The following is a 25,457-nucleotide window of genomic DNA, read 5'->3' as shown; positions in this document are numbered from 1 at the left end:
TTTGATAGCAGCCTTCAACTATCTGAAGGGGAGTTCCAAAGAGGATGGAGCTAGGCTGTTCTCAGTGGTGGCAGATGACAGAACAAGGAGCAATGGTCTCAACTTGCAGGGAGGGAGGTCTAGGTTGGATATTAAGAAAAGTTTTTTCCACTATGAGGGTGGGGGAAGCACTGGAATGGGTTACCTAGGGAGGTGGTGGAATCTTCATCCTTAAGAGATTTTTAAGGCCCATCTTGACAAAAGCCCTGGCTGGGATGATTTAGTTGGGGTTGGTCCTACTTTGAGCAGGGGGGATTGGACTAGATGACCTCCTGAGGCCCCTCCCAACCCTAATCTATGATTCTATGTTATCAATCCTTGTTTGTGAAAAGTTTCCAAATACAGCAGGGTGGGTTGATTTAAAACAAGGTGTTTTAAAGCATGATTTAAATCACCAAGTGGAAAGCGTCAGTTTAAATCCTAGATTCTAAATAACGATTTTCATTTGTACTTCAGTTATTTTCTCAAGAAAGGTGCATTCTCAACGGTTGGTATAGCCATTCAACATAATTAAATAGATTTGACGCATCTTTTTGCTGCCTATGAGGGTACACTATATACATTTAAGCAGTTATATAGCTTATTAACTGTAGGTTTCATTAAGCTAGAAAATGGCAAATAATATATTGATTATTTACTAGATAACTGGATTTTTGCTCATGGTGTGTCACGTGGCATTAGGACATAACTGGAATTTAATTAAACACACAAAACAGCATATTTATTTTTTATTTAAATGTGTTAAGATATTGTAATAAGTTAGGCCTTAACACATTTTGTATTCAATTCAGATTTCATTTTAAATTGATTCATTTTTAAAAAGAAAAACTTTTTATAATTTAAAGTAACAAAAATTAAAATCCCATTTAAATGTGAACTTCTGATTTTTTTTATTTTTATCCATCCTGTATACACGACAATTATAGAAGATAGTCCAGAATGAGCAATATGAACACGCTGTTCAAAATTTGTTCCTAGTAATATCTTAACAATCCAGTGAAAAATCAGTAAATAACTTTGGCAAATATTATCCGGTACCATAATGCTTTGAATATAGAAGCACACTTGTCACCTCCCCCTACCTAAATTACATTGCATTATTCAATGAAAGTATTGTCCAATTAGAATCTAACTGGTCCAGAAACGTAGTCACAGTTCTGTGCTTGAAGGAGGCCTTGGTTCATTGTTTTCACAACTACTTCCTTGGCTAGTAGAGACCATGAGGTTTCAAGGGAGGGAAGAGCCACATGTTCCAAACACAGCATCCACAATCTGTGTAGCTCACACACACTTTTTGAATGCTATGTAAATTAATAGCACTATATAAAAATGATTTATTAGCATTAATAATTGTATTTTGAATTCTTATTTTAACATGTGCAGAAAAAAAAGACTGCCTTCCCCCATTTTCCAGGAGCATGCAACAAATGTTGCACTGAATCTTATAAGATACTAAGGTGGCTCATATAGTGGCTTTTACCACATATTACAAATACAGCTTATTGGTATGTTAAAACTTCAGTTCTTTTACAAATTAACAGAAATATTACATACAAATCTATAGTCCTTTCAATAATAAACTCATCATCCAAATCATAATTAGTTTGTGGATAAAGAGAAAAAAAGAAAAATGTGATGAGAAGAAATAAGGAAAAGAAACAAACTCCACCTCTTGCTGTAATTTTTGTTCTTCATCCCTCTCCTCCTCCTCTTCTGGGGAATCCGTCTAGGCAGCCTTACCAGGTTTTAGAGCATTGGCAAGAGCAGTTAACTATTTGGGTCTATGGACATCCATCCTTTCTTCAGTAATAATTCAAAGCAATTATAAACTATTATGAACAGGAACTAAAAAACCCACTTACCCAAAGCCAACCGAAATTTTGCATGGCCAAGTGGGCTGAGTGATGCCAAGAAACCACTGGCTCCTTCTCTGGAAGGGAAGTGGAGAGGATATGAGCAGAATAGTCCACACTCTGCAAGCTCTTTCTGCAGAGGGACTGAGGAAGCAAACAAATGGAATTACTATATCATACAAAGGATAGGCAAGAGGAGGTAGGGTGCAGAGTAGCCCAAGCAGTTGCTTTTTTCACACAACTGGACAGAGGACACAAGGATCTTGTGTGTCAGTGCTTTTTTCAGAGGCAGGACAGGGGAGGAAGAAACAGAAGACTGGCTCTTGATTGTGGGATTCTCTCCTGCTAGAACAAATTTCATTGTGCTGCAAGGCACAATTCCCTGACCTTGTCTTCCTTAAGACCACCAAACAGCACATTAACTTATTCAAAAAAGAAAAAAAACTACAACCCAAAAAGAGGAACAATATTTGGTTTTTGTTTAATTTCCTAACTCTGAAAGGCATTTGGATACCTCTATGATGGACACAGTATAAGGATCTAAAAAGATTAGTACATAGCCTCAGTGTAGGATGACCTAAGAGGCAGACGACCTGCTGAGCACCCAGGAAAGCAGCAGCAATGAAGGCAGCAGCAGCAGAGGAATCCTACAAAGAAGTAAGGTTGGGGGCAGTACTGATCGGGGACCAAAACTGATTTATCAATTTGGGAGGGAATACATTTTTATGATCAGGGAAGCCAGAACTGATGGAGGAAAGAACTGATTTATTGCAACACGAGAAGGTATGGCAATGAAAATTAAATACGCACGGCTTTCAGCATGTGTGCCTTTGGGGTGGGTGTGGAGACGTAGTTTTCATCTATTTAGGTTGTAAACTCTTAGGGGCAAGGATGCCTCAGTTATTTGTTTGTACAGTTCAGAGCACAACAGCGTCCTGTCAGGGCTGCCACAAAACAAATAGCAGTACATAGCAATATTCTTCATCAAGTAGGTGGAGTCCTTAGATGAACAGACAATTTTTTTTTCATCCCCGAATGAAGTTCTTTAATTCATAAAATGTTCCAGGAGAGTTAGCTTAAAAGCAGCTTTCAAAAGTTAAAACCCTTAAAGGCATATGGCTGGATGTTTTAAATCCATAGCTAAAAAAGAATGTTTTAAAGCATCTGTGCTGCACTTTGTTAAAAAGAAAAATAGAAAGGCACCACTAGAGAAGAAAAAAATTCAGATGTCAAAACAAAAATGGAAAGCAAGATGAAAGACAGATGAAAGTGAATTCTGTGGCGCTCTGGGATACTATGTAGGCTTTACAGTGTCAAATTGTATGCATAGTCCAAAATACAGAAGTGATAAACAACACCTCAGGATCACACTGAAGACAGACTATCTGAACAATAATTGGACCTTGTAAACCTAAACAAATTCATTTTGCAAGAAATACTTGTCTTTTCTTGTTTTTCCATGAATTTAACATGGATGGCATGTCCCTCCATCCCAAGATGGGAATAAAGGATATTAAAGCGGCAGTGCTCAAGCGTCAAACTACAGAATCAGGAGCAACAATACAGGCACCATACAACACAATATTAGTTTGAATGAAATATTCTACACAGAATATCTCAAAATGCCTTACCAACTTAAGTCATTTAACTCTCACACTGCTGTTTAAGAATATTAAGCAGGGGAAGAAATGTAACATTTGAAAACGGAGAGTTGATGCTGAGACACACAGGAAAATTTTTTCAGATGGCAAGAGCTGCAGAGAAAAAAGCTCTCACTTCATCCTCAAGGACAAGATCATGGAAAAGGATGGACTGAGGGAAGTAATGGATCCTGGGGAGCACTGGTGGAGCTGTATGAGGGAGATACAGATGTAGAAAAGCTTTTTCAGACGACACGTGTGAGCAGAAGGCCAGGAGCATTCTGTACATGCTGGTGTCCGGAGAGTGGGAACTTTGTGTGGCCAGAGAGAAGAAAATGATTACTTCAGAGGAATCAAGCCAAGAGACAGACAGGTATGCATTTTTCAACAGAGTCATCAAGAAAGGAAGAAAACACAGAACTGATACAATTTTATCATAAACCCAAAGAAATTATATATTTTTTTGATTAAGAAAATATGATTTCTTTAATAGGTACTTATTCTGGAATCCCTTTAAACAATTAACTTGTATCATCTCTATCCTAGGTAAGAAAAAAAGGCTAGGTTCCACCATGCTCCTAGCAACACAATACCTTCCTTCCTTAGTAACCCAAACAGTAACATTTTCAAAAGTGCCTAAGTCCCATTTTTAAAAGTGACTTAGGGACCTTGAAAGTCAATGGAACTTTGACTCAAGTGATTTTTTAAAAATGGAACTTTGGGGTAAAATATTCAAAAGCTTATTTTGAATATTGGGGAGAAAAGATGGGCCTTAGATCGTGATCAGAAAGGGAACTGACGCAGGTGACAGCAGACCAAAAGTGGTGGGAATGCATTCCAGAGCCAAACAGCATTCCCAGAGAACATGCTCACAGGAACTCCCTTTAGATTAGATCCACTTAGAGTGCATCCTCCAACTGCGGCCCTACAGCATGGGGAGGTGCATAGTCTCTCAGGTTACCAAGAACCAAGTCACTTGGCATTTTCAAGGTTAAAAGCAACATCTTGAATTCCATCCCGAAACTCACTGGTAGACAGTGCACCAATAACTCCAGGAGCTGCAGTGTGGTCCCAAGGAGACATCACACTCAGGCCTGGACTACACTTACTAGCAAATTCGGCGGCAGTCGATGGGAGATACACAAGCTACATAGAGTAGCTTGTGTATCTTCCATCGGCCTCTTCCGTTCTGTGTGCCGTCTCCACTACACTGCATTGACGGGAAACGCGTTCCCATCAACACAGCGTTACTCATTTTCCAGGGGTAGATTTATTAAATCGATTTCCACATCGATTGAGCAGGTCTTCACTTCCACTCAATCAATCCCGAGAAATCAATCAAATTTGCCATCATCAGTGAAGACATACCCTCAGATTGACTACTGTATTCTGCACTAGCTATACTTCCAGAATAGTCCAAAGGGGTAGCTTCATCTAGAGCACATTACAATAGAGTGTGAAGTTAAACTAATTCCTTTGTTTACCTATAAAAGAAACAACACTGAAATTATTCCAAACTATCAAGACATGCACAGAGATAACTTATGGAACTTTGTGATCTTAACATTAATCTTGTCCTCTCTCCCCCTCACCTTTCTGTCTCTTACACTCACTTTTGCATCTTATTTCAACTTACGCTGTAAAACCTTCAGGGCATGTCTTCCTCTTTGTTTGTACAGCCCCTAACACAAAGGGCTCCAAATCTTGATTAGGCCTTCTGAGCATTACCACTATACAAATAATAAATAATAATAAAATAATAACAAATAATAAATAGTAAATAAATAAATAAATAGTAATAAGTGAGGTCCTCCAAGTTCTACAGCTCAAAATTTAGCTATTTAAGAATTCTGTCAAATAATTACATCAGTTTTTATGTTTGTTTTCTTTATTCAACACCAGTCAATTCAATGACTTTTTATCTGGTTCAGCTGAAATCCTATTCCAATTATATGTTGAAAAAGAATATAAAATTGTCCAATACCATTGTACCTGGTCATTAACTCCCCAGAATAATGAATATCCCCAGAAGATTGTTGTACATTTTAGATCAATTATATGAGAAACAGCAGTAAAAAAAAAAAAAAAACGCAAGTCAAGCACTGCTACCACAAGATTGCACCAAATTAAATTTTCCTGCTGTTAAAATAAACAAGCACTTTTATGTGGCAGGAATAGATTCAAAAGGGAATACATTTTAAGAAATCCCTGTCATTGACATTTATTCAAATCTTTTGGCATCCCACAAATGAAATACAGGCCCCCGTCTCATTTTCAAATCTTTATTTTACTTTAACATATTTTTTAAAAGAAACTGATATGGAAAGAAATATTTCAAATCTTTCCATGCAACTTATTTATAGAAAATCTGAAACTTTTGAAAGGGAAGACTTCTAAAATATAATTTCAAAAGGCAAATCAGATTTCCTTCAAGAGGCAAAAGAGATATGATAGTATCCAGTACTAAATCAAAACTCCATATGCAACACCAGTAGATTAAGATATGATAGAAAGTATGAGAGTTCCAAGATTACAGTCAATTCATTTCTAAACATATGGGGCTCCTACAGAAAAATTAAATGAACAACAAATGTTGCATAAATTAGAAGAAGAAACATACATGTATATTCTATGGGAGTGTGGAATAATAAAGTTATCCTGGAAAGCAGTCATAGAGGAAGTTAACATAGTAAAAAGGGTTTTGTTCAACTCTTTTTCTTAATATGAGAATGCGTCAGGAAAAATGGCTCCTCTGACTATTTGTAACAAAACAAGTGATACTACAGAAACAAAGGAAATCCCATTTCCCTCCAAATTGTAGACAGGGTCACCATGACAGGTGATTTGCAGTCTAAGTCCCCAATCCTGCAAACACTTAGCATCAATTATTTAAAATGGACTTGAAGTCAATAGGACTATTCACAGAGCAGAAAATTAAGCAGATCTGTAAATCTCTGTAAGATCAGGGCAATAGAATTGGAATAGAATCATTCCAATTAAATGATATCTTGGAGACTTTTCAAGCATTTGGACTCTTTTCATAAACACTCATGATTAGTAATGTTTTATAATGAAATATACATAACTATTTTGGAAAATCGTATGTTGACTACAGGTAGGAAAATGTACATCTTTCTGTACCTTTTACAGGTTACTGAAAATTGCTGGGAAGAGAAAATTTAAAAAAATTATTAATTTTCTTTAAGATCAGATTCTGGTCTTTGGTTCAACTACATCAGAAGTTTCTGAGCTCTTATTTCAGTTTTCACCTGACCAGAAAGAGAAAATATTCATGTAACTCTTGCTAAATTATAACCTGACATGGTTTATGTAGAACTACTTGTGGGCTAATAGCTAAATTTTGCTTAAGTGAGTAGAAGAGATGCACATGGCACCATGAAAATGAAGTTTACCTTTGTTCCCCTTCAGACTATGTCTTTAAAATAAAATTACTTTGTGAAATACAGTAAAACTTCCCAAATCTCACTTCATTAATGCTAAAGCCCTATATTCTCTCACAAAAAACCAGGAGTTTCTAACATTTAGTGACAAACTAAATGTTACTACTTTGTAAACACTACAGCTGTACTGAAGTCTTTTTTTCTCTGACTTCATTAATGTTACAAAATATACAACAATACAGTTACTGGTATTTTATTAAACGTTATCAAAATAAATAACACTTGTCAAAATAATTAAGGAAAGATAATTTCGTACCCTTTTTATTGGGTGTTTCCTTGCTTGCAAATTTTCAAAATTTAATAATCCTCAATGGGTCTCCTACTCACTGTAAGTCAATGACATTCTACTCAGTTCTTAACAGAATACTTGGAGAGTACTGTTTAATTGACTAACATTCCTAGTAGTTGTGCAATTAGTTGATTAAAATCCAATTTTTAACAAAAGGGTAAAAGATACTGTAAAGATTTGTATTTGTAGAGATTTAATACAAATATGCATTAAATTGAGCTGCATATCCATTTTTACTATACTACAGGATAAAAATGAGGTTAAGTCTATTTAAACCATCAAAAATTCTCCCATTATATGTATTTAAAAATCATAGGAAGGAAGGAAAGAGGGATAGATATTTGGAGCTCACATACCAACAAGGAAACACTGCACAACTCCTACCTCTCTGACTTCATGGAGTTGACCAGTATACTGACTCTTGGCTCTCCGGGCTGCTGCAGGTGATTTGTGATGTGTAACAGTGACAACGGTTGGTCCACTTTGACCCTGATGTCTTTGACTACTAGGAGATGCAGAATTACTCGTCCCATGAGGAAGCAAAGGCAAGCTTCTGTTCCGCGAGGAGGGATTGCTCTAGAATAAGCAACAGGATGTTAAAATTAAGTATTAAAACTACATGAGTAAATAACGCATGACTAAAAACTCTGAAGTCTACACTCCTCTCCTCATAGAGCTGCTCCTAGAGAAGAATAGCCACTCAAGTCTTACTCACGACAAAAAAAAATCCTGATAATATTGTATGGTGAAATTATGGCAAGGATCAGCCCTGATAATAAGGTTATTCCTGCACCATCTACCTGATTTGTTGAGATTTCTGAAATAGGTCTGCCTAGCTCTGGCAAGTGATTTCCAAACACAGCTTTATATTAATATGCTATAAGCGTCCTTGTAGCCAAAACACACGAATCTTTTAAAGATAATAAATAATCTGCTTTCATAAACACAAAAGAATCCTAATTTTATGCTGATACAACTAGATTTTATAAAGTCACTGACCTGTAATTCGTGAAGCATGGTTGCTGATCATACAAAAAAGGAATTTAGTTAATGTTAATGCTTTCACCTGATTAGTTTCTGAAATAGTTTGATGCTTCCTTTGCACAGTTTTCAAAGCAGCAGCCATTGTAAAGCTAACATACTCTGGGTTACATTAAAATCTGGAGCAGAAGTGTGCTTTGAAAGTGTCTAGCAAGTTTTTTGGGCAGCTGGGGGAAGAAAGGAAGTTCAGGAGCAGAGTTGAGGGACAGAAAAGTTGGTTTACAGGAGTGTCTATAATCTGATCACTCTCCAGCTCTTACTCTATTAATAATGGTCCGGGTTTTTTCCCTCTAGCAGTTCAATTGTTCCCATATCTGATCTTTTAATAGTATTGCTACTCTACAGTTTGTTCACTGCATTACTCAAAGATATTTTATACTGGAGAAAGCCTGAAGTACTGCAGTTTCAGTCAGGCACACAGATGCATCAGAACACAGATAATGCATAATTGCAGATATCACAGTGATAGGCACATTGATATGGTCCATCACAGACTATGCTATTTTTGTCCATGTTTGAAAAATGCTTAGTGATTTAATATTGGTGCTTAAAGAGATCTATGTAATGTGCTAGCTATGCTTCTTTCTTCTGTTTTATTATATTCTTGTTATATGTATACATTCTTTTGTTTTGATTTTATCTTAGTGTCATACAAAATGGCATGTATTATACACCGACACATTTAACAACATTTAAATAAAAAAAGTGAGAATGGCATAGATGCAATATTTTGAGTAAGATACAGGTATGATCCCACTATTTCCTACTTACAAGATCTATATATTCATTCTTGCCAAGAACAGGTAGATGAGTTTTCATAGTTGCAAAGAGAATTATTGTAGTAAGTGAATGGAAATGGAAGTGGAAGTCTTTTCTTTTCACCAGCGGTGCCTATAAACTCAGAATGGCCTCCAATTTGAAATAGTATACTGTAATATGACCAATAATTAGCATCTGAAAGCTATCTTCTCCTTTTTATCCCTCGAAGGCTAAGTTTATGACACTGTGAAATCATGTATAATGACTGTCACTTTCCTTAAAAGGTATGAGATCTAAAACGGATGAATTTAATTTATATTTAGCATTGGGATTAAAGTCAGACATTGTGTATAATAGCCATGTTAACAGTAGATTTCGTTAACTCCAGATAAACCACTTTACCAACAGATATAAAGGGGGGGAAGGGACTGTGTTACATATTTTAGGAGAGCAGTTACCTCTACACTGGGCCAACAGATTGAGACATCTGGCATGTCAGAATTCGATATTATAAGCCCTACATGCAATGAACACTGCTGTCAATGGGAGTGGTGCAGAGAGAGTAGTCACAGTAACAAAACAAGAGTACATAGATCTGGTTTAATGTATAGATTAATCATACACAAACACACTTCGGAAGTCATGACCCGATCCTGCAAACATGGCTGAGTGCAGCATTCACTACAATGACTAACAGGATTAAATGCAGTTATAAGTGCTCGTAAAATCAGGCATCCACGAAATTAACCGTCATTGCTGGTGTTTTCCATTTGTGTTAAACAGGACTTGGCCTGAGAGCAGAGGTTTATGGTTTTTAAGTTATCTTTGGTAATATGGTATTGTTTAGACAGTTATAACCGAAGATATTTACAACATTGGAAAATCTAGATTATTTACCTTTGATGACGTAAGCCTTCCCTCTTATTATAAGACTTATTGAAAGAGGCTGTACCTAAGTACATCAGAACAAATGCTCCCAGTATGATAAACACACAATATAGATTTGTTTTTGTTTTTAATTTGACTACCAACAAAACGTATCCAATAGCAAACGGGGGAAGGGAGAATCCTGGCAATGGGATCTTTTTCAGAACAAAATCAAAGCCCACCTTCCTCCCTAGGCTTCAGAGCCTGAGCTCCAGCCCAAGCCACAACTTCAAAGTGCTATCTGCACAGCTATTGTTAAAGAACTAGCGCGAGCCCAGCTAGCTCAAGCCTGTAGACCCGAGCCAACTCACTCCAAAACATTGTGCAGACACACCCTACGGGATGCCAAGCAGGTCAGGGAGGTGCAGCTCACTCCCTCAGTCCTTGTCACTTCTGCAGTCATTGCCTCAACCTTTGTTCTTCCTCCTCCCACCTTCAATCCAAACTCAGAACAGCTCCTCTGCTCCACTATCCCTGTCCTGCACAAGGCTCATTTTTTGAGCCAGGGAAGCGTACGTACTTCAAGGGGCTACAAAGCCAACTTCACAGCCCCTTGAAACAACGCTTCCCAACCTTCAGATCTGAGAAATGGGAATACATAGGGAGTTAGGAGAGGGAGCAAGCGGGGCTGAGAGGCAGCATGTTCATTGTCTATAAATTACCCACAGGACAGAAGACATTTGATACTAGCGAGTTATAATCTATAGAAGACGACATCAAATAACTTCAGCTTCCAGTCATTGTAACAAAATTCAAACAAATTAAGAAGCAATTTTTTTCTTTTTTTGAGGAAGGGTAATTAGACATTGGAAGAGATTGCCACGAAATGTAGATGGATTCTCCATCACTTGGAAAATCTAAAAGGACTTCCATCTTTTAATCAAGACTGCATGTTTTTCTAAAGAATATGTTCTAGCTCAATCACCATCTATTGGGCTAAGATAGAAGAATTATCAGGTGAATCTATGGGCTGTGTTTTGCAAGAGATTAGATTGAATAATCAGTGGACCCTTCTGGCATTAAAATCTATTAATCTGCAAGCAACACCAGTTCTCCAGACACCACCATTCCTCCTTCCCACCCCCAGCTACCCTCATCCCTGCTCCATAAGCCTCCAAATGTTTTGATCCAGGACCCAGAAATGGGCCATAAAAAAATCTCACAACACAAATCCCACAATCCTTTTCACCCACAAAGCGTAATTTTAGGTCTTTCATAGAGCTCCTGTAACACAGAGCCAGAAGCTGACAGGACATCATAATACGACCTCAGAGAGTATCCATGAAAATTCTCTCAATAATTCTGCCAGATAAGTAATTATAATAAGTAAGGCTCCAGTTTACCTACTGGCATCCACTCAATTCTATGCCATCATGTGGCAGCACTAGTTTATTACAAAACCATCTGATAGTCTGAAGTTCTTAAGACCGAAGGGAGGAGGCGGCAGAGGGCAAGCAGTAGCTGAAGGCACACAAAGGGATGCTACAAGGTCTTGGAAAAGGTTTTCAGGAAAAGGAAGCTATTACCTCTTAAATCCTTTCAAAGCAGAGCTCCATCCCAGAATGGTTTAGCAGCAGGATGAGACACCTGCCATGTGGAGCTACAACACCCTAAAGGAGCACAGCACCAACTGTGCATGGCTTAGGAGCCCCAAGAGGGCAGATGTTTCTTCCCAAAAGCTTCTTCTTGGTCTTTTTCAGGAGGAGCTCCAGCTCCTTCTCTCCCTCGCATTGCTGCATGCTCCCCCAGGCAACCACTCAAATCTCCTTCTGCAGAGCTCTTAAAACAGTAGGCAAACAAGATGAAGTATTGAAGAAAGACAAGAATCCATTGTAAGTATGCAAACACATGGCTGTGGAAATAATGGCATAGTTTCCCTTTTTGTCAAGAGACTAAAAAGTTATATATTTTCCACAACTACAAAAGATCTAAATTATACACAAATTATAATTGTACTTTAATGTATTAAATAACTTTCCCAGCAATTCACAGGAATAAAATCAATGGATCATGACTCCTAGTCCCCTGTGCCTCTTCTCAGCATTCATGATCAGACTGATTTGCTTCGTTAAATATTACTGTGTCTGTTTTCCTTCAGCACCGCTGCTTTGTGGTTTGCAAATAAAAAACTAGGGAAGACCAATGAAATGAAGACATATAATAAGCTCTTGTGGATGTGCAAGGAGACAACAACTCAAGCCCAAAGAATCACATCCCATGGGGATTCTAAACATCATTCCTTCACAAGACTACACTTACAGCAGCTCTAAATGTTCAATTGCTAAACTAATATCAAGAGTAATTGGTAACTTGCATTCATCTTGTTTCTATAGCCTCAAATGATTTCAGACAGATTTCATTAATCTAGATTTGGTTTAAGATTAGTACTTTATTTATTATTTTGTCCATTTACAAGATCAACACAAGCCCTAAAAAAATCCTTGAACTATTAAAACATTTTAAGTGTAGAACAATAAACTCCAACTATATGCCAAGATGTTTGTGACTCATCCATCCAGAGGATTGTTCTCTCTCCTTTGCAATGAATTCAGAAGTATTTTTCTCCATTTACCAAAAGTGTACAATTGTGTTTATTTTAGGCAGTAATTTTAATGTTGGTGTTTTTTTTAAATCAATAAACCAATATCTGAAGTGGATTGTTTTATCCATTTATGGCTGATCATCATCTCCTTCACAGATACTGAGCCACAGATGTTTTCTATAGACAAATAGTAAATACTAACAAATACTAACCTGACATTCTTTTCTTCCTCTGTATAAATGAAGCATCATTTCTGTTACAAAAATACCTGATTTAATAAAGGATTCTTGAAATGCTTGATTGACGGAGTTTAACAATTTGGAAACATGGCAGCTCTGTATCGGAATGTTTTTCTCTCTCTTATTTTTAGTATGCAAAGAACTGCCCAATTTTGACCCAACGGTTTTTATTTAGCCTACCAACAGCACCTCAAGTGAACAAATATTAAAAAGATCTTTACTGCTTTTAGTTCTTTTTAATTTTCAGTCTGGTTAGTCACAAAACTGGAAAACTGGCAATGACTGCATCAACAAAATTAACCTATATAACATGTAAGCCCTGGCACCCTATAATGGTCAGCATTTTCAAGGCACATTCATGTCAGGTACTATTTATCAGATATATTGTATTCCACTGAAGTATTTCAGTGTGTTTTGGTCTGTACTGTCTTTCATGTCATACACTGTGCTAATCATTTGTTCATAAAATTTAATAATTTGCCAAAAGGTCATTAGTACAAGCTCATGTTCTATTTTAAAAGGGGAATTTATCACTTGTGCAGAATGCATTTTATACCAGTGCAGAATGGACAAGTAGCTCCTACTATTGCAATAGGAGAAGGTGTCAACCAAATGCTCTCTATCTCACACCTCAAGCCAGCCAAGTAATGATCCCTTCTCAGCCTCACCAACCAGTCCAAGGACTTCCAAAGCTGTAATAATCTTTTAACTAGCAACGACTTACCTTGAAAACACTACTATTTTACTGGCTTCCACAGATCAAAAAAAGCAACAGAGGAAATTAGTTCAAAGGGAGAAATATACAGAGACTTCAAACCTAAATTCATGCAGAGATGAGGAGAGGATCCAGTGGTTGACAAGGAGATCTAAAATTTTTGATTATCCAGTAAATGGCCTATTAGGATGATGGAAGATGCCTCTGCAGTCTGTTCATCAATAACGCAAGAAGAGACTCTGTGAAGCTCAAGAGGGACTGAAGCCTTGCAAACTAAAGGATTCTGGATCCTTTCAACTGAGAAGCTAGCCATCTATTCTGTACTGCGTTCAGGACACAGAAAAACATTCACAAATACCATTTCAATTTAAACTTTCACAGTATTACTGAGACACCAGTTGTGTAATAAACTGACGACGCCTGGTGCGTGGAACATTCCTGAGGAGCACATTTGATTTCTGAATGGGACAGAAGAGATTCACTATACTCCAACCCAATGACTGATTCATAGACTGGCAACGATAGCAGTTAATGAAGATGAGGCCTCTTTCATATGTCCCCTTTAGTTTCCATCAGTAAGGAAATAAAAAAGTGGAACTGCCACCAGTCAAGAGAAAAAGAGATGAAACAAAGAATGGAAAAGCAGTTACAGTTATCTACATGAATTATTGATTTCAAAGTCACTACGCTGGGCCAGCCTTTGTGGCAGTCGATCAGGACAGTCGCCTTCAGTGCCAATTTCCGGCAGGCACCAAATCAACAGTTCGGGGGGGGGGGGGGGGGGGGGGGGGGGGTCTGTCTGCTCAAAAACGTTTTCTGCCCTGGTGGCAAGACACCCAATGTCAGCTCTGTCACTATTAGAGAAAACTTTTTAGAATCTCCTCAGCTCCTCCTGCTTTATTTTCCATCCATTCTGGCTCATCTCTTTTAACTAATCTTTTAACTTCCTTGTCTTTGTCCACATATTCTTGCTACAGAATAGCTCTTTTACTCTCCTTTAATTCCTGCCTCTCTTCAACACACTCCACGTATTTGGTTGGAGCCATTCTTCTTTATTTGATCTCCTCACTCCCACTGTAGTCCTGGTTGCCTCCACATTTGCTTATTTGAAAAACAGTGATTGTTCTTCATACATCAGTGTCATTAACTATTTAATCTGTTGCTAAGTTGCAGTCTGAAATGCGTCTTCACTCCTGGATCTACTAACTCTCTGCCTTGCATGGTGTTATCTTTTTCAGTTTTATTTGACTCCCCGAAACAAGATGGTGGTGGTCACTTCTGATATCAGCACTTGCATACACCTGGCGTCCAGCAGTGATCTTCTCCAGCGTCTACTAATGGCAACATAGTCAAGCTGGTTTTGAGTGATGCCATCATTTGATCTCCATGTCAGTTTTTCTTTATGTGGAAATAATGTACCCCCATTGTCAAGACTGCATAGGCCACAGAGTTCCACAACACGTTCTTACTTGTCCATCTCTCTTGGGATGTTATATCTGCCCATAACGTGTTCATATCCAGTATCATCATCACCAAACCTGTGCATTTATATTTTCCCATAAGAATAGCAATGTCTTATTTATTGATCATTGTGAAGCCTTGAGGTGGTACAATTTTAACCACAGAGAAAGGACAAAGAGGTCATTGGATGGAACACTTCCAGGGGCTCCACTTTAACACATATTGAGAGATGTAAAGAAATAGCAGACTTACTTATATCACTAGAAGTAATCACCTTTGAGGAAACAACGAAGGCTATAAACCAACTCACAACAATGCATTCTTAACTGACAACTCGGCCAGCAGTAGTTTGTAGTGCAGACCTAGCCCTAATCTCTCTCACTCTCTCACTCACATACACTCACACACACTCACAGAGCAAGGTGTTCCCTTTCTACTATATGAACTCTGTGTTCTCCTCTTTATATCTATCTTTATGTGTGGCTAACACTGCAGTTGCACAACTGGTGTGTTTATCTAAAGCAGTAAAAACTACCACCACCACACTGATTACTAGTACATTACACAGACAGTATCTCAAATAAAGCACACTAAAAATGCTAAAGAACGCAGTATTTTTCTGCTTCACTTAATTCATACCAAAACACTTTTTTTTTTTTTTTAAGTTTCAGAATTTAAAAAAAAGACAATTGCTTTTTAATTTCTGGCAGAATAAATAAAACATCAATCCCTTATGATGAAAATCCTGGTCTCTGAGGTCTAATTATTGTAGTGTTAAAGCCTTTGATCATTTTCTATTAAAGAGAAAGGGAGAGATAGGCCTTAAATCTGCCCTTAAGTGAATCCAAGTTAGTTTTACATGCAGTGCTAAGTCTAGGAAATGTCTGCCTGGGCGATGATTAAGAACTGTTTAAGAACAAGTTGGACAAAACACCTGGTCAGGGATGGTCTGGGTTTACTTGGTCCGGCCTCAGTTCAAGAGGCTGAACTTGATGAACCCTCCAGGACCCTTCAAACCCTACATTTCTATGATGCTAGGTTCTTGGGAAACAAAATACAATTTTAGAAAAAAGTGATGGCAATTTATAATAGTGGCTCAACACTGAGCTCCAACAGCATTACACTAAACTATCTTAAGTAGGGTATGCCATTGGTCCCATTTTCAGTGGATAACTTCTATATTTTGTTTGTTAGTCACAATACTCTCTACTGAGCGCAAAGCATAAGAGGCATAAATGCCTTATTTTTTATTTATTCTGCTCCAGAGAGCAGAAAGCTACAAAACTACAAAGTTTTAACAACATGAACAAAGTACAAAAAACCTGAAAGATGACCTACTCTAATTATACAAGTCACGCTAACACAAGCACACATTACAGAAGTATGTATACACAAAGGACAATTTTCAGATTTTTTCCACGTTTCTTATGTAAATTAAACTGTGTCTACGTTGCCACAGAACCGCTGGGGTTCCTAGCCTTGGTGTATTCCCAGGTACTGTAAAGTAATGGGGGCTTTCCTACAGAAAACGCTCCAAGCCTCTTTTCCCTACATGTGAACAAACAGGAAGGCACTAACGGCTGGCAGAGCTGAGGAGACTGTTTGGGTGGCTAACAGACCGGGGTGACAGGGAGCTGACACCTAGTTTAGCACCAGCAAGACTCTCTCTTGCTGAGGTAGAGGAAGGTATCAGAGGACTAGTGGTACTTAAGTGGCACTAGCCTGCATCCACACTGCAGAGTGGTCATGTTAGCAGCTGACTTAGTTGTTCTAACTCGAGTTTTAGCCTACGCCCCCAACGGACCAGCTAACTCGAATCAAGACACCACCATACTTGAGTTTTTGTATGTGGACCGGAGATGAGATTGGGGCACCACTTGAGTTAACTTTACAATGATGACAAGCCTTAGGAGGACATGTCCCACTGAGCTTCAATGGGACTCATGCTTCTCAAATTATGTACTTTTGAAAATCCCAGCTTCAGCGGCGTAGCCAAAACAAAACTATATATATTGATTAGTACTGACTTCATACACATGCAACCTTGTCGTGCCATTTTTCTATTCTCTGTGTATGTTCTGCTCTTGTGAGCATGCTGCAGGAGACCGAAATTAACAAGCTTCCTACTGTGAATTACAATTTTGGTGTGGTGTTTAAAAGATAATATAAATCTGTTATTGCTCTTCCTTTCCTTAAACCAGAACTGCATCATGCAAAACTGAATGATCCTTAAAGAGCAATTTAAAATGGATTGTATAACCTTTCCCGATCATTCCTCCTTTAACATAAAGAAAGAAGGATAATATACATTAGTTTCTTCCATAGCTTTAGTATTGTAGCATTCAAGTACTTGTAACTTGCAAAGCAAACTTATTAGCAATACTGTAACCAAATAATACACCACAGTATCATATTCTGACTTCTATATTCCCTAAACAAGTGTTTCCTGAACTGAGGCCCACAAATCAGCAGCTGTCTATAGAGTACTTTCTAGCCACATGGTGCTACTCTCCTCTATGTTTCCAGCTGCCAAACTGCTTTTAAAAGAAACTAAAGTAAAATGAGGAAAACATTTAATGTTCTTCCCCATGTAAGCAATTGCTGCAGATGCCAGAGTGATGTTATCTGATCAGCAACAAGGGGGAGGTGAAGAATCTAACAGTCTCCCTTCCTTAAACTGCGTGTGCTTCTAGAAAGATAAGCAATTATTTCCTCTGTTTATTTAAATTATAAGTAAGTCTGTGTGTCTTCAGACATGAATATTCCTGTATTACTGCTGGGAGCCAAGCAGCCTCTTTTTGTTTCTTTCTGAATTTTTAATGCTAAGGTATATTTTAGATACAACCTTTCATGGTCTGTTCACTAATAGTATTATATGTTTAAAATGTAATGACACCCGAGTTCACCTTAAATCAAAAATTTAATCTAGAAAATTCACTAGTTTTTATTCTATCCATTATGTAGCTCATCTTTAATTTTGCATTTTTATGAACCAGGAGAGGAGATTTTTTGTTTTTTAAAAAAAAAAAAACAAGATTTACTCTACAGGTGCCATTTTTTCCCCTGAAGTACCACTATTGTAAAATAGTGGAGTATTTGAACAAGATCAGGATTTATCCACTTGAGGTTGCAAATAAAAAAATAACTTTTCTAAAAAGAAATGTAACATCAAATCATTGGAAACATAGTATTTAAAGTTAGGAAAGGATCAGTAAAGACACTGAGAAACCGTCCACTACTAACAAATGGAATGAGTTTACCAAATCACTTCACAAAGGATATCCTTACACTAGAGCCTTTAACTAAAGTTAGTTGACTGGTCATTAACTTGGGTTAGCCAACACATCTGTACACCCTAGCCTTGGCACTTCACTAATATTTGGTCAAAAACACAAATGGTTTACTTTAGGCAGAGGCTAGACAAACATTTGTGGAGTGTCCAGACTCATGTGTACAAAGGTGTTAGCTAATTCAAGTTAATTAGCAATGAATTAACTCAAATTTCAAAAACTAGTGTAAACAAACCCACAGATTACCAAACTATTAACTTGAGCAGTGGACAGCTCAGGTTTGAACCAGTGGCAAAGGCTGGACTTCATATACCATTACCTATCCTCCATAGGAAGTTCACACTTTATGAAAGAAGAAAAAACACATATTATCCCTTAATATTCACTTTAAGCATCTTTCAAGAATTCTATACTTCAGTGTGTAAAAGGTCAGCAACTCAACTTTTCTTATCTAACTCTGAGAGCAAATAAAACCATAAATTATTATTTCTAATCAAAACACGATATATAGTACCATCTTGATATGATGCCCTATCATACAGTACAATCATATTCATACCCAAGTCTACGTATGGTTTAGCTTCCCCTATTTTCCTAACCTATTAAACCTTTATTATTCCAGATGTTTAGTAATACCATCCACTTTTCTGAAGTGCCATACATTCATCTAAAGCAGGGGTTCCCAAACTGTGGTACGCAGGCCACCTCCCAATGATACATGTCTAAGCTGCCCAACACTCCAGTTGCCAAGGTAGCTTAAGCGGAGTGTCGGCAGCAGCTTATCCCGAAGTTCTGCTGCCGACACTCCGCTTAAGCTACCTTGGCAACTGAAGCATCGGGCAGCTTAGTTCCTCCATCAGTCGTTCCCGAACTTCCTGCTTCCAGCCATGTGACCGGAACCGGTTGCCAAGGTAGCTTATAAACGGAGCATTGGCAGCTACATAGACTGTTTATAAAAAATTGGTGGTGGTACTACAGGGGGTGGCGTTTTATGTTGGTGGTACCCAACATGGTAGAGTTTGGAACCGCTGACCTAAAGATATGAAGCAATCACAGTATCTTTCTATGTTTATTCCCTTTGGAAATCCCTAAATTCCACTATCTAGTCCAGTCCACCTCCCTCTTAACACATATACTACTTTATCTTAAAGCAGAATATAAAGTTGGATAGACACCACTAGAATGTGTTATTTATTAAAGGTTTTGAGGGAAATGTAAAAAAATGCTATAGAAACAAAAGTTGATTAACTCATTAATAACAGCAATTTTCCAGGTTATCCCGTTCTTCACTTACTCCAGTTATATCCAGCAGTGCTACTTCTTTCCCATTATTATTTACCTTGGAATTACCTTCCGTATGGTATTTGGCACAGGATCGGAGCTGAGTCACCCAGTATTGTTTTTCCTTTGCATCAGCAGCTAGAACAGAAACAAAAGTGTGTGAGGACTGCGCATAAGCCAACTGACATTACAGAAAAAGGGAATGTTTCCCACACTCGATAACAGTTTAAAAGTACTACTTTTCCACAGTTAATTCATCCATATGATGCAGTAAAAAAACCTCATTTTTTTAAATTTGCTCCCAAATAAAGATTATCTCAAAATAATCAATTTAACTATTTTTACTTTGCAGTGGAAAAGATGAAGAAAGAAATATACTTGTTTTAAAATGCTTGTACCCTATGCAATTAAATAATTAGTTTAGAGGAATATATTTTGGCAGGTTCTTTTGCAACCTTAAAAAGTTAACTTCCCCCCCCCCCCCCTTTTCTTTCTGGTGTATAACAGAAGCTTTAAAAATACAAATTGGTTGGAGGGGGGAGGGGTTGGTTTGTTTTTTACTCCTTCCCCCCTCCAAAAAAAAAAAAGGGGGGGGGTTCCTTATACTGGAAAACTGTACTGCTTTAACTATACCAATACAATCCACCCCTAGGGTGGACGTAGTTATATCTGTGTAAAGGTGCTTTATATTGGTACAGCTATTCCCGTATGGGAAATGGAATACATGTACTAAAATAAACCACCTTTACACCAGTGTAAGTGTATCCACATTAGGATTTGCACTAGTATAACTACTTGGGTAAAACTAAAATAAATAAATCATATCCCTAACCAAAAGTTAGACCAGTAAAAATTTAAAGTTTAAACCCAGCCTTAGATATATCAAGAATGTGATGCTGATCTTCTGTAGTTTTGCTGAAGGACTATTGGGTGTCAAACTGTGAGTACTTAACACTTACATTGAAGGGGATAAAGTCTTTCTCCATTCAAATGTTAATCCATCACTGAAGTTTTACCAATTTCCCCCCAAAAATTAATTTATTGAATTCAGTAAGAGTTTTATGGTCTGACTAAAAATCCCCACATGCTGACTTGATGAATTGTAAAGAAGCAAAAAAGGACACAAGCTCAATTTTTCCCTCCTTCGCACACCACCTTCAAAATTATTTGAAAACAGCATTTGCAATTTATACCAGAATGAATTCTAGAAGGGCTACGGTATATTAGATGTATAATTCAATTTTGATGTATCAACTACTAAAAATTCTTTTTAGCAAACCACTTTGAAATCACATTAAATGCAGTATCAACATTAAGATCACAAATACAAAATTACACATACTGCTTGATCTCAGATTAATGGTCATTCAAATTAGCAAATTAATTTTAAAAATAAGGGAACAGAAGAGGGAATATTTTATTAAATTTCTCATCAGCTATATTGCCAGTATAACAATTAAGTAATAAGCAGCACCCTGCGGTATGTGATCTTATAAATCTCAGACAGCAGGGAGAATACTGCAGGAGTTATGAGTACATTAATTCTAACTGTTCAAAAACTAAGACTCTGACAGAAATTCCCTTAGTTGTTTTGCTACATGTCCAAAAGTCTATGCAATTTAAATTTGAGTTAAAATGTTTATGCTTCTTTCATAGGGTTACTATGTTTTCTTTACCGTAGATTCTAAAATATTATGGCTAACTAGATGGCTGTTAAATTGTTAAATCTAGCCTCACCCTCACCACAATTTATTTTATTTTAAATACAAGTATATTGGACTGAAAATTGCTATAGAAAAAGCCAACCAAGAATACTGCACCATCCATATGCCATGGTCATGACACCATAACAGTAGACTGTATAATATCCTTTGTCAATGTACTAAATTACAGGTTATTTTTCCACTGTATTAACTAGCATGAAGTAAAATGGCCATAATCAACATAACTTCAACTTGATTTTGTCATAGTTAGGAAAGAAGATGAAGATAGAAGAAATTACAATAATGGGAGAAAAGGCTAGTCTTATAAGCATGTTTTAGAAGTAGTTAGTAGATTACTATACCTCTTAGTTTATACATTTCTCCATTAGCAGAGTATACTACCAACATGTGTGGCACTTCATCACTGAGAGAGATTATAGCTCCAGCTAAAGACAGGGCTCCTCGTGGCTTCTGGTTTTTACTTTGCTCGTTCACAAAATACTGAAGAATCCCAGTCTCAAAATCCAGCACAAAGTACCTGTTCAAAGAAACCACAGTTGTATAGTTTTTTCTTTCCAAGAGGTTTTCATACAGCTATGGAAAAGCAAACATAGGTTAATTTAAATTTTAAAAATTCACGAATTCCAGAAATATTAAACAAGGAGGAAAAACACATTTTTGGTTATAAACTATCCTGTTCTCATGAGGATACATTTATCAAAACAACACCTTTATTTCAATCTGGTGATAATACAGAAGAGTCAAAGTTCAGCAAATGGACAAGGGAAAAGGTGTTTCTAATTGAACGTGTACTTTAAAGAAAGTCACTATTCTTCCACTCATACAGATTTTACTAAAACATCCAAAATGTGGTGCCATGTCAAATATACCCTATGCCTCAAAAATGAAAAGCTAGATGAGTACAGCATTTTATGCCTGTCACTTCCGGATTTGTGACAAGCCCCTGTGCCTGGCAAGTCAGTCTATGACATCATCTGTCCAGATACCCAGAGGCACTTCTGCAGCCACTTGGGTCCACTACTGTACGCAAAAGGCAGGCCTTATTTGCTTAATTATATATGCAAATATGACCCTCATTTTTCTTACTAGTGGTTTTTTTTTGTTTGTTTGGTTGGTTTTTTTGGAAGGAAATAAAAATGCTGTTGCACAGGGTTGAGAAGAATACAAGTTATTATAAAATACAATCAGAAGGGAAAATATCACATATAGATATTACAGGTGGGATTTTCAAAGCTGGCTTAAGAAGTTCAGACATCCAGTTCCTATTAGAATTTAAAGTATGAAGTACAGAAGCCAGCCTGTATGATTGCAGTTGGGCGGAGGAGGCAGGGCAACCTTCAAGTCAGCAAATCTGTCACTCAGCCAAGCAAGTTCCAACAGCAGGAGAAAATCCATCTGTCCAGATACTCAAATAACTAATAGCAGGCAGGTGTCAGATGGATTTTCATTGGGACTAGGTAACAGTCACTGATTCAGAGAGTCACAGTACCAAGATATAAAGGATTAAATAGAGAGACAAGAAAGAAAATCTTATGTGAACAAATGAAACAAAGGAGTTTGCTTAAAACAGTATTACCCAAGGTAAGCACTTTCTTTGAAGCTTAAATGTTAAGAAGATTGGTGAAACAGTCAGCTGTTGACGGTGAAGTCACCCATACTCCAAAATATATTCCACTAAATCCGATAAACATCTAGTTACAAAAAATCCTTACTTTAGTTTATGGCTCCCGCCCTGCCCCAAGGTATTGGGAGAATAGAGAAATGAATTATGAAACCAATGGAGAGTACATTTATAGGAATTACATGTAAAAATCATAGTAACTCCTCCCATTACATTTACAGTAGAAGTTGCCTAACCCAGTGTGAAGAGCACTGACATTTTAATCCATAGTAGTAAATAAATCAACAACATTGCACTTCATCTGAAAATCTGAAACTGCAGCATCCTGCATCCTCATCACTTAGTTCCCTGCCTCTCTAACAAATTAAACAACACCCCTTCGATCCACACACATCCACACAGCGATTATACAGGCCAATGCATAATAAATTAGTTGTTAAGATTACAGCATTTATCACAAACGGGGACAAAATTATTGCTACTTAGACAGGAGATAATTAAGTAGCGAATTCAGACTTATTTTAAATGTAAAATGAAGATGCTTCCATGTTAGTCATCTGAAATTGAGTTACTCTATCACAAATCTCAGAGCTGGAAGTATAAAGCATTTCTACTAATCCATCTTAGAACTGTAGAGATCTTGATTCACATTTACATCTTTAAATCATGTATACTGAAGCAGTTCTTCAATAATGCATAACCTTTGCCAGGATAGTTGAAAATTCTGTCCTATTTCAGGAAAAATGGTCTATTAAGCACAGCAGACAAGACAGAAGATCCTACTCAGATACAGGTGGCCTTTTAGAGCACCTAGTAAAAACATGTGGGTAACGCCACTAAATCAAGCACTTGGCAGGGCATTATTTGTTGTCCTTCTGGATGAAACGTTTACAATCGGAATAGAGAACAAAGCTTCATATAGTTTCATGTTGCTATACCCAGATTCACATTTCAGTTGCCAAGTTCTGCCGCTCATGTCTGTAAAACTCCAAATTGCATTCAAAAACAGGTAATAATCCAGCTGTCATCTTTGACTCAGTCCTATCTCTGAACCCACACAGTCAGGCTGTCTCTAAATTTTGCCATTTCTTACTACATAGTATTTCCAGCACTGCCATCTGTCTGGGTTGTCAAAGTTCTTGTCCAAATCTTTATCTCCCATTTCAACTCACAAACTTCCCTCTCTGGCACAATTGCTACAGACTCAGGCCGGTCAAGTCCACTCAAAGCTACTGGTAAGACAATCTTCCTGCCTTGTTGTTCTAACTGCTTTGTTCCCGCTTTGCAGTCCTCCACTTGCTCCCTTGCAACAAACACAAGGGTTTTGTCCTCACTATTTAGATCCTTCATATTTTAAACCTACTCTTCCCAGATAATTTTACTTTATTGCACCATTACCCTCACTTTTGCTCTGTTAAAAACCCCAACATCAACAACCCAACTTCTCCCACTCATGCCTATGTGCTTTTTCCTATGGGAAAAACTCCCCACCACAATCAGTAGAACCATTACCTTAACATCCTTTCAAATCCCTCTGCTTACAAAAAAAACCCCCTACATGATGAGATCATAACTAGAGTGGTGGTGAGCTGAATCCCCAACACCATTTGGCTGTTTCATCTGTCTGTCACACCTGGTAATAAACTTACAATTATGAGTTCTTGGGGGCAAAGACTGGCTGTGGATAGGTATCATACAAATGAGTAACACACAATGGGATACGCATCTATTACTGGGGCCTCCCAATTGCTACAATATTACAAATAAAATAACTGATAAGTATGTTCAATTTAGCAAAGAAAACTATTTAATAGCCAACTGAAATTAATTCAGTGGACCACGAAAGGAAGAAAAAAACCAATACTATTAGCAAACGCACTGAGCTGACATTTTAAACTATTTGAGCTTGTACAGTAGTGACCAAGCATTCTATCATTTTCACAAGCCAAATAAAGTTCTACAAACTTAATGTTAGCAACTCATCTATTTATAGTAAAATGTTAATATGTAGGCTGGGCTTTCTAAAGGAGTCCAAGCCAGTTAAGTGTCAAATTTTGACTGAATTCAATAGGAGTGGGCATCTACATCTCTTGGGCTTCTTTGGAAATCTCAGCCATGACCCTGACACTTTTGCATTGCATTTCTATAAGTAAAGGACATACAGAGGGGTTTGGAATGTGCAACTTACCATCCGATATAGCTTCCACCCATACAGTCAAGTAAAGAGCTTCGTGTATTCCTTCCCTCAAAATGGCTAAACAGTTATCCCAAAGTAACAGCCAGAAATTCCAAGTTATTTTAAATAAATCAATGTTTCTTAACTTTTAGTGGACAAAAATCCACAGCAAAAACAGCACAGCTACAGACTGGGGACCGACGAGCTAGGTAGCAGTTCTGCAGAAAAGGACCTGGGGATGACAGTGGATAAAAAGCTGGATATGAGTCAGCAGTGTGCCCTGGTTGCCAAGAAGGCTAATAGCATATCGGGCTGCATTAGTAGGAGCATTGCCAGCAGATCCAGGTAAGTGATTATTCCCTTTATTCGGCATTGGTGAGGCCGCATTTGGAGTAGTGT

General features: G+C 37.5%; 1 protein-coding gene across 3 annotated transcripts in view; it reads right to left on the bottom strand.

The window, feature by feature from the left end:
* The window catches only part of OSBPL10 (oxysterol binding protein like 10), a 168,805-nt gene that overhangs the window by 95,234 nt on the left and 48,114 nt on the right, over nucleotides 1-25,457 (bottom strand). For 2 of the 3 annotated variants that reach the window (XM_067561842.1, XM_067561844.1), the window contains exons 2-4: nucleotides 21,603-21,778; nucleotides 19,596-19,675; nucleotides 7,667-7,858 (exon numbers count right to left, since the gene is read on the bottom strand). In XM_067561842.1, coding sequence (XP_067417943.1) covers nucleotides 7,667-7,858; nucleotides 19,596-19,675; nucleotides 21,603-21,778 — 448 coding nt within the window. The remainder of the gene's footprint in view (nucleotides 1-7,666; nucleotides 7,859-19,595; nucleotides 19,676-21,602; nucleotides 21,779-25,457) is intronic. The other variant, XM_067561843.1, reaches the window with a different exon arrangement.

This window comes from Emydura macquarii, unplaced genomic scaffold, assembly GCF_026122565.2.
Source record: "Emydura macquarii macquarii isolate MOO-44397 ecotype Brisbane River unplaced genomic scaffold, CSIRO-AGI_Emac_v2 contig_2422, whole genome shotgun sequence".
In the NCBI taxonomy this organism is placed as follows: domain Eukaryota; kingdom Metazoa; phylum Chordata; order Testudines; family Chelidae; genus Emydura; species Emydura macquarii.
Note: the sequence above shows the minus strand (reverse complement) of the source record. Positions and strands in the feature narration are given on the sequence as shown.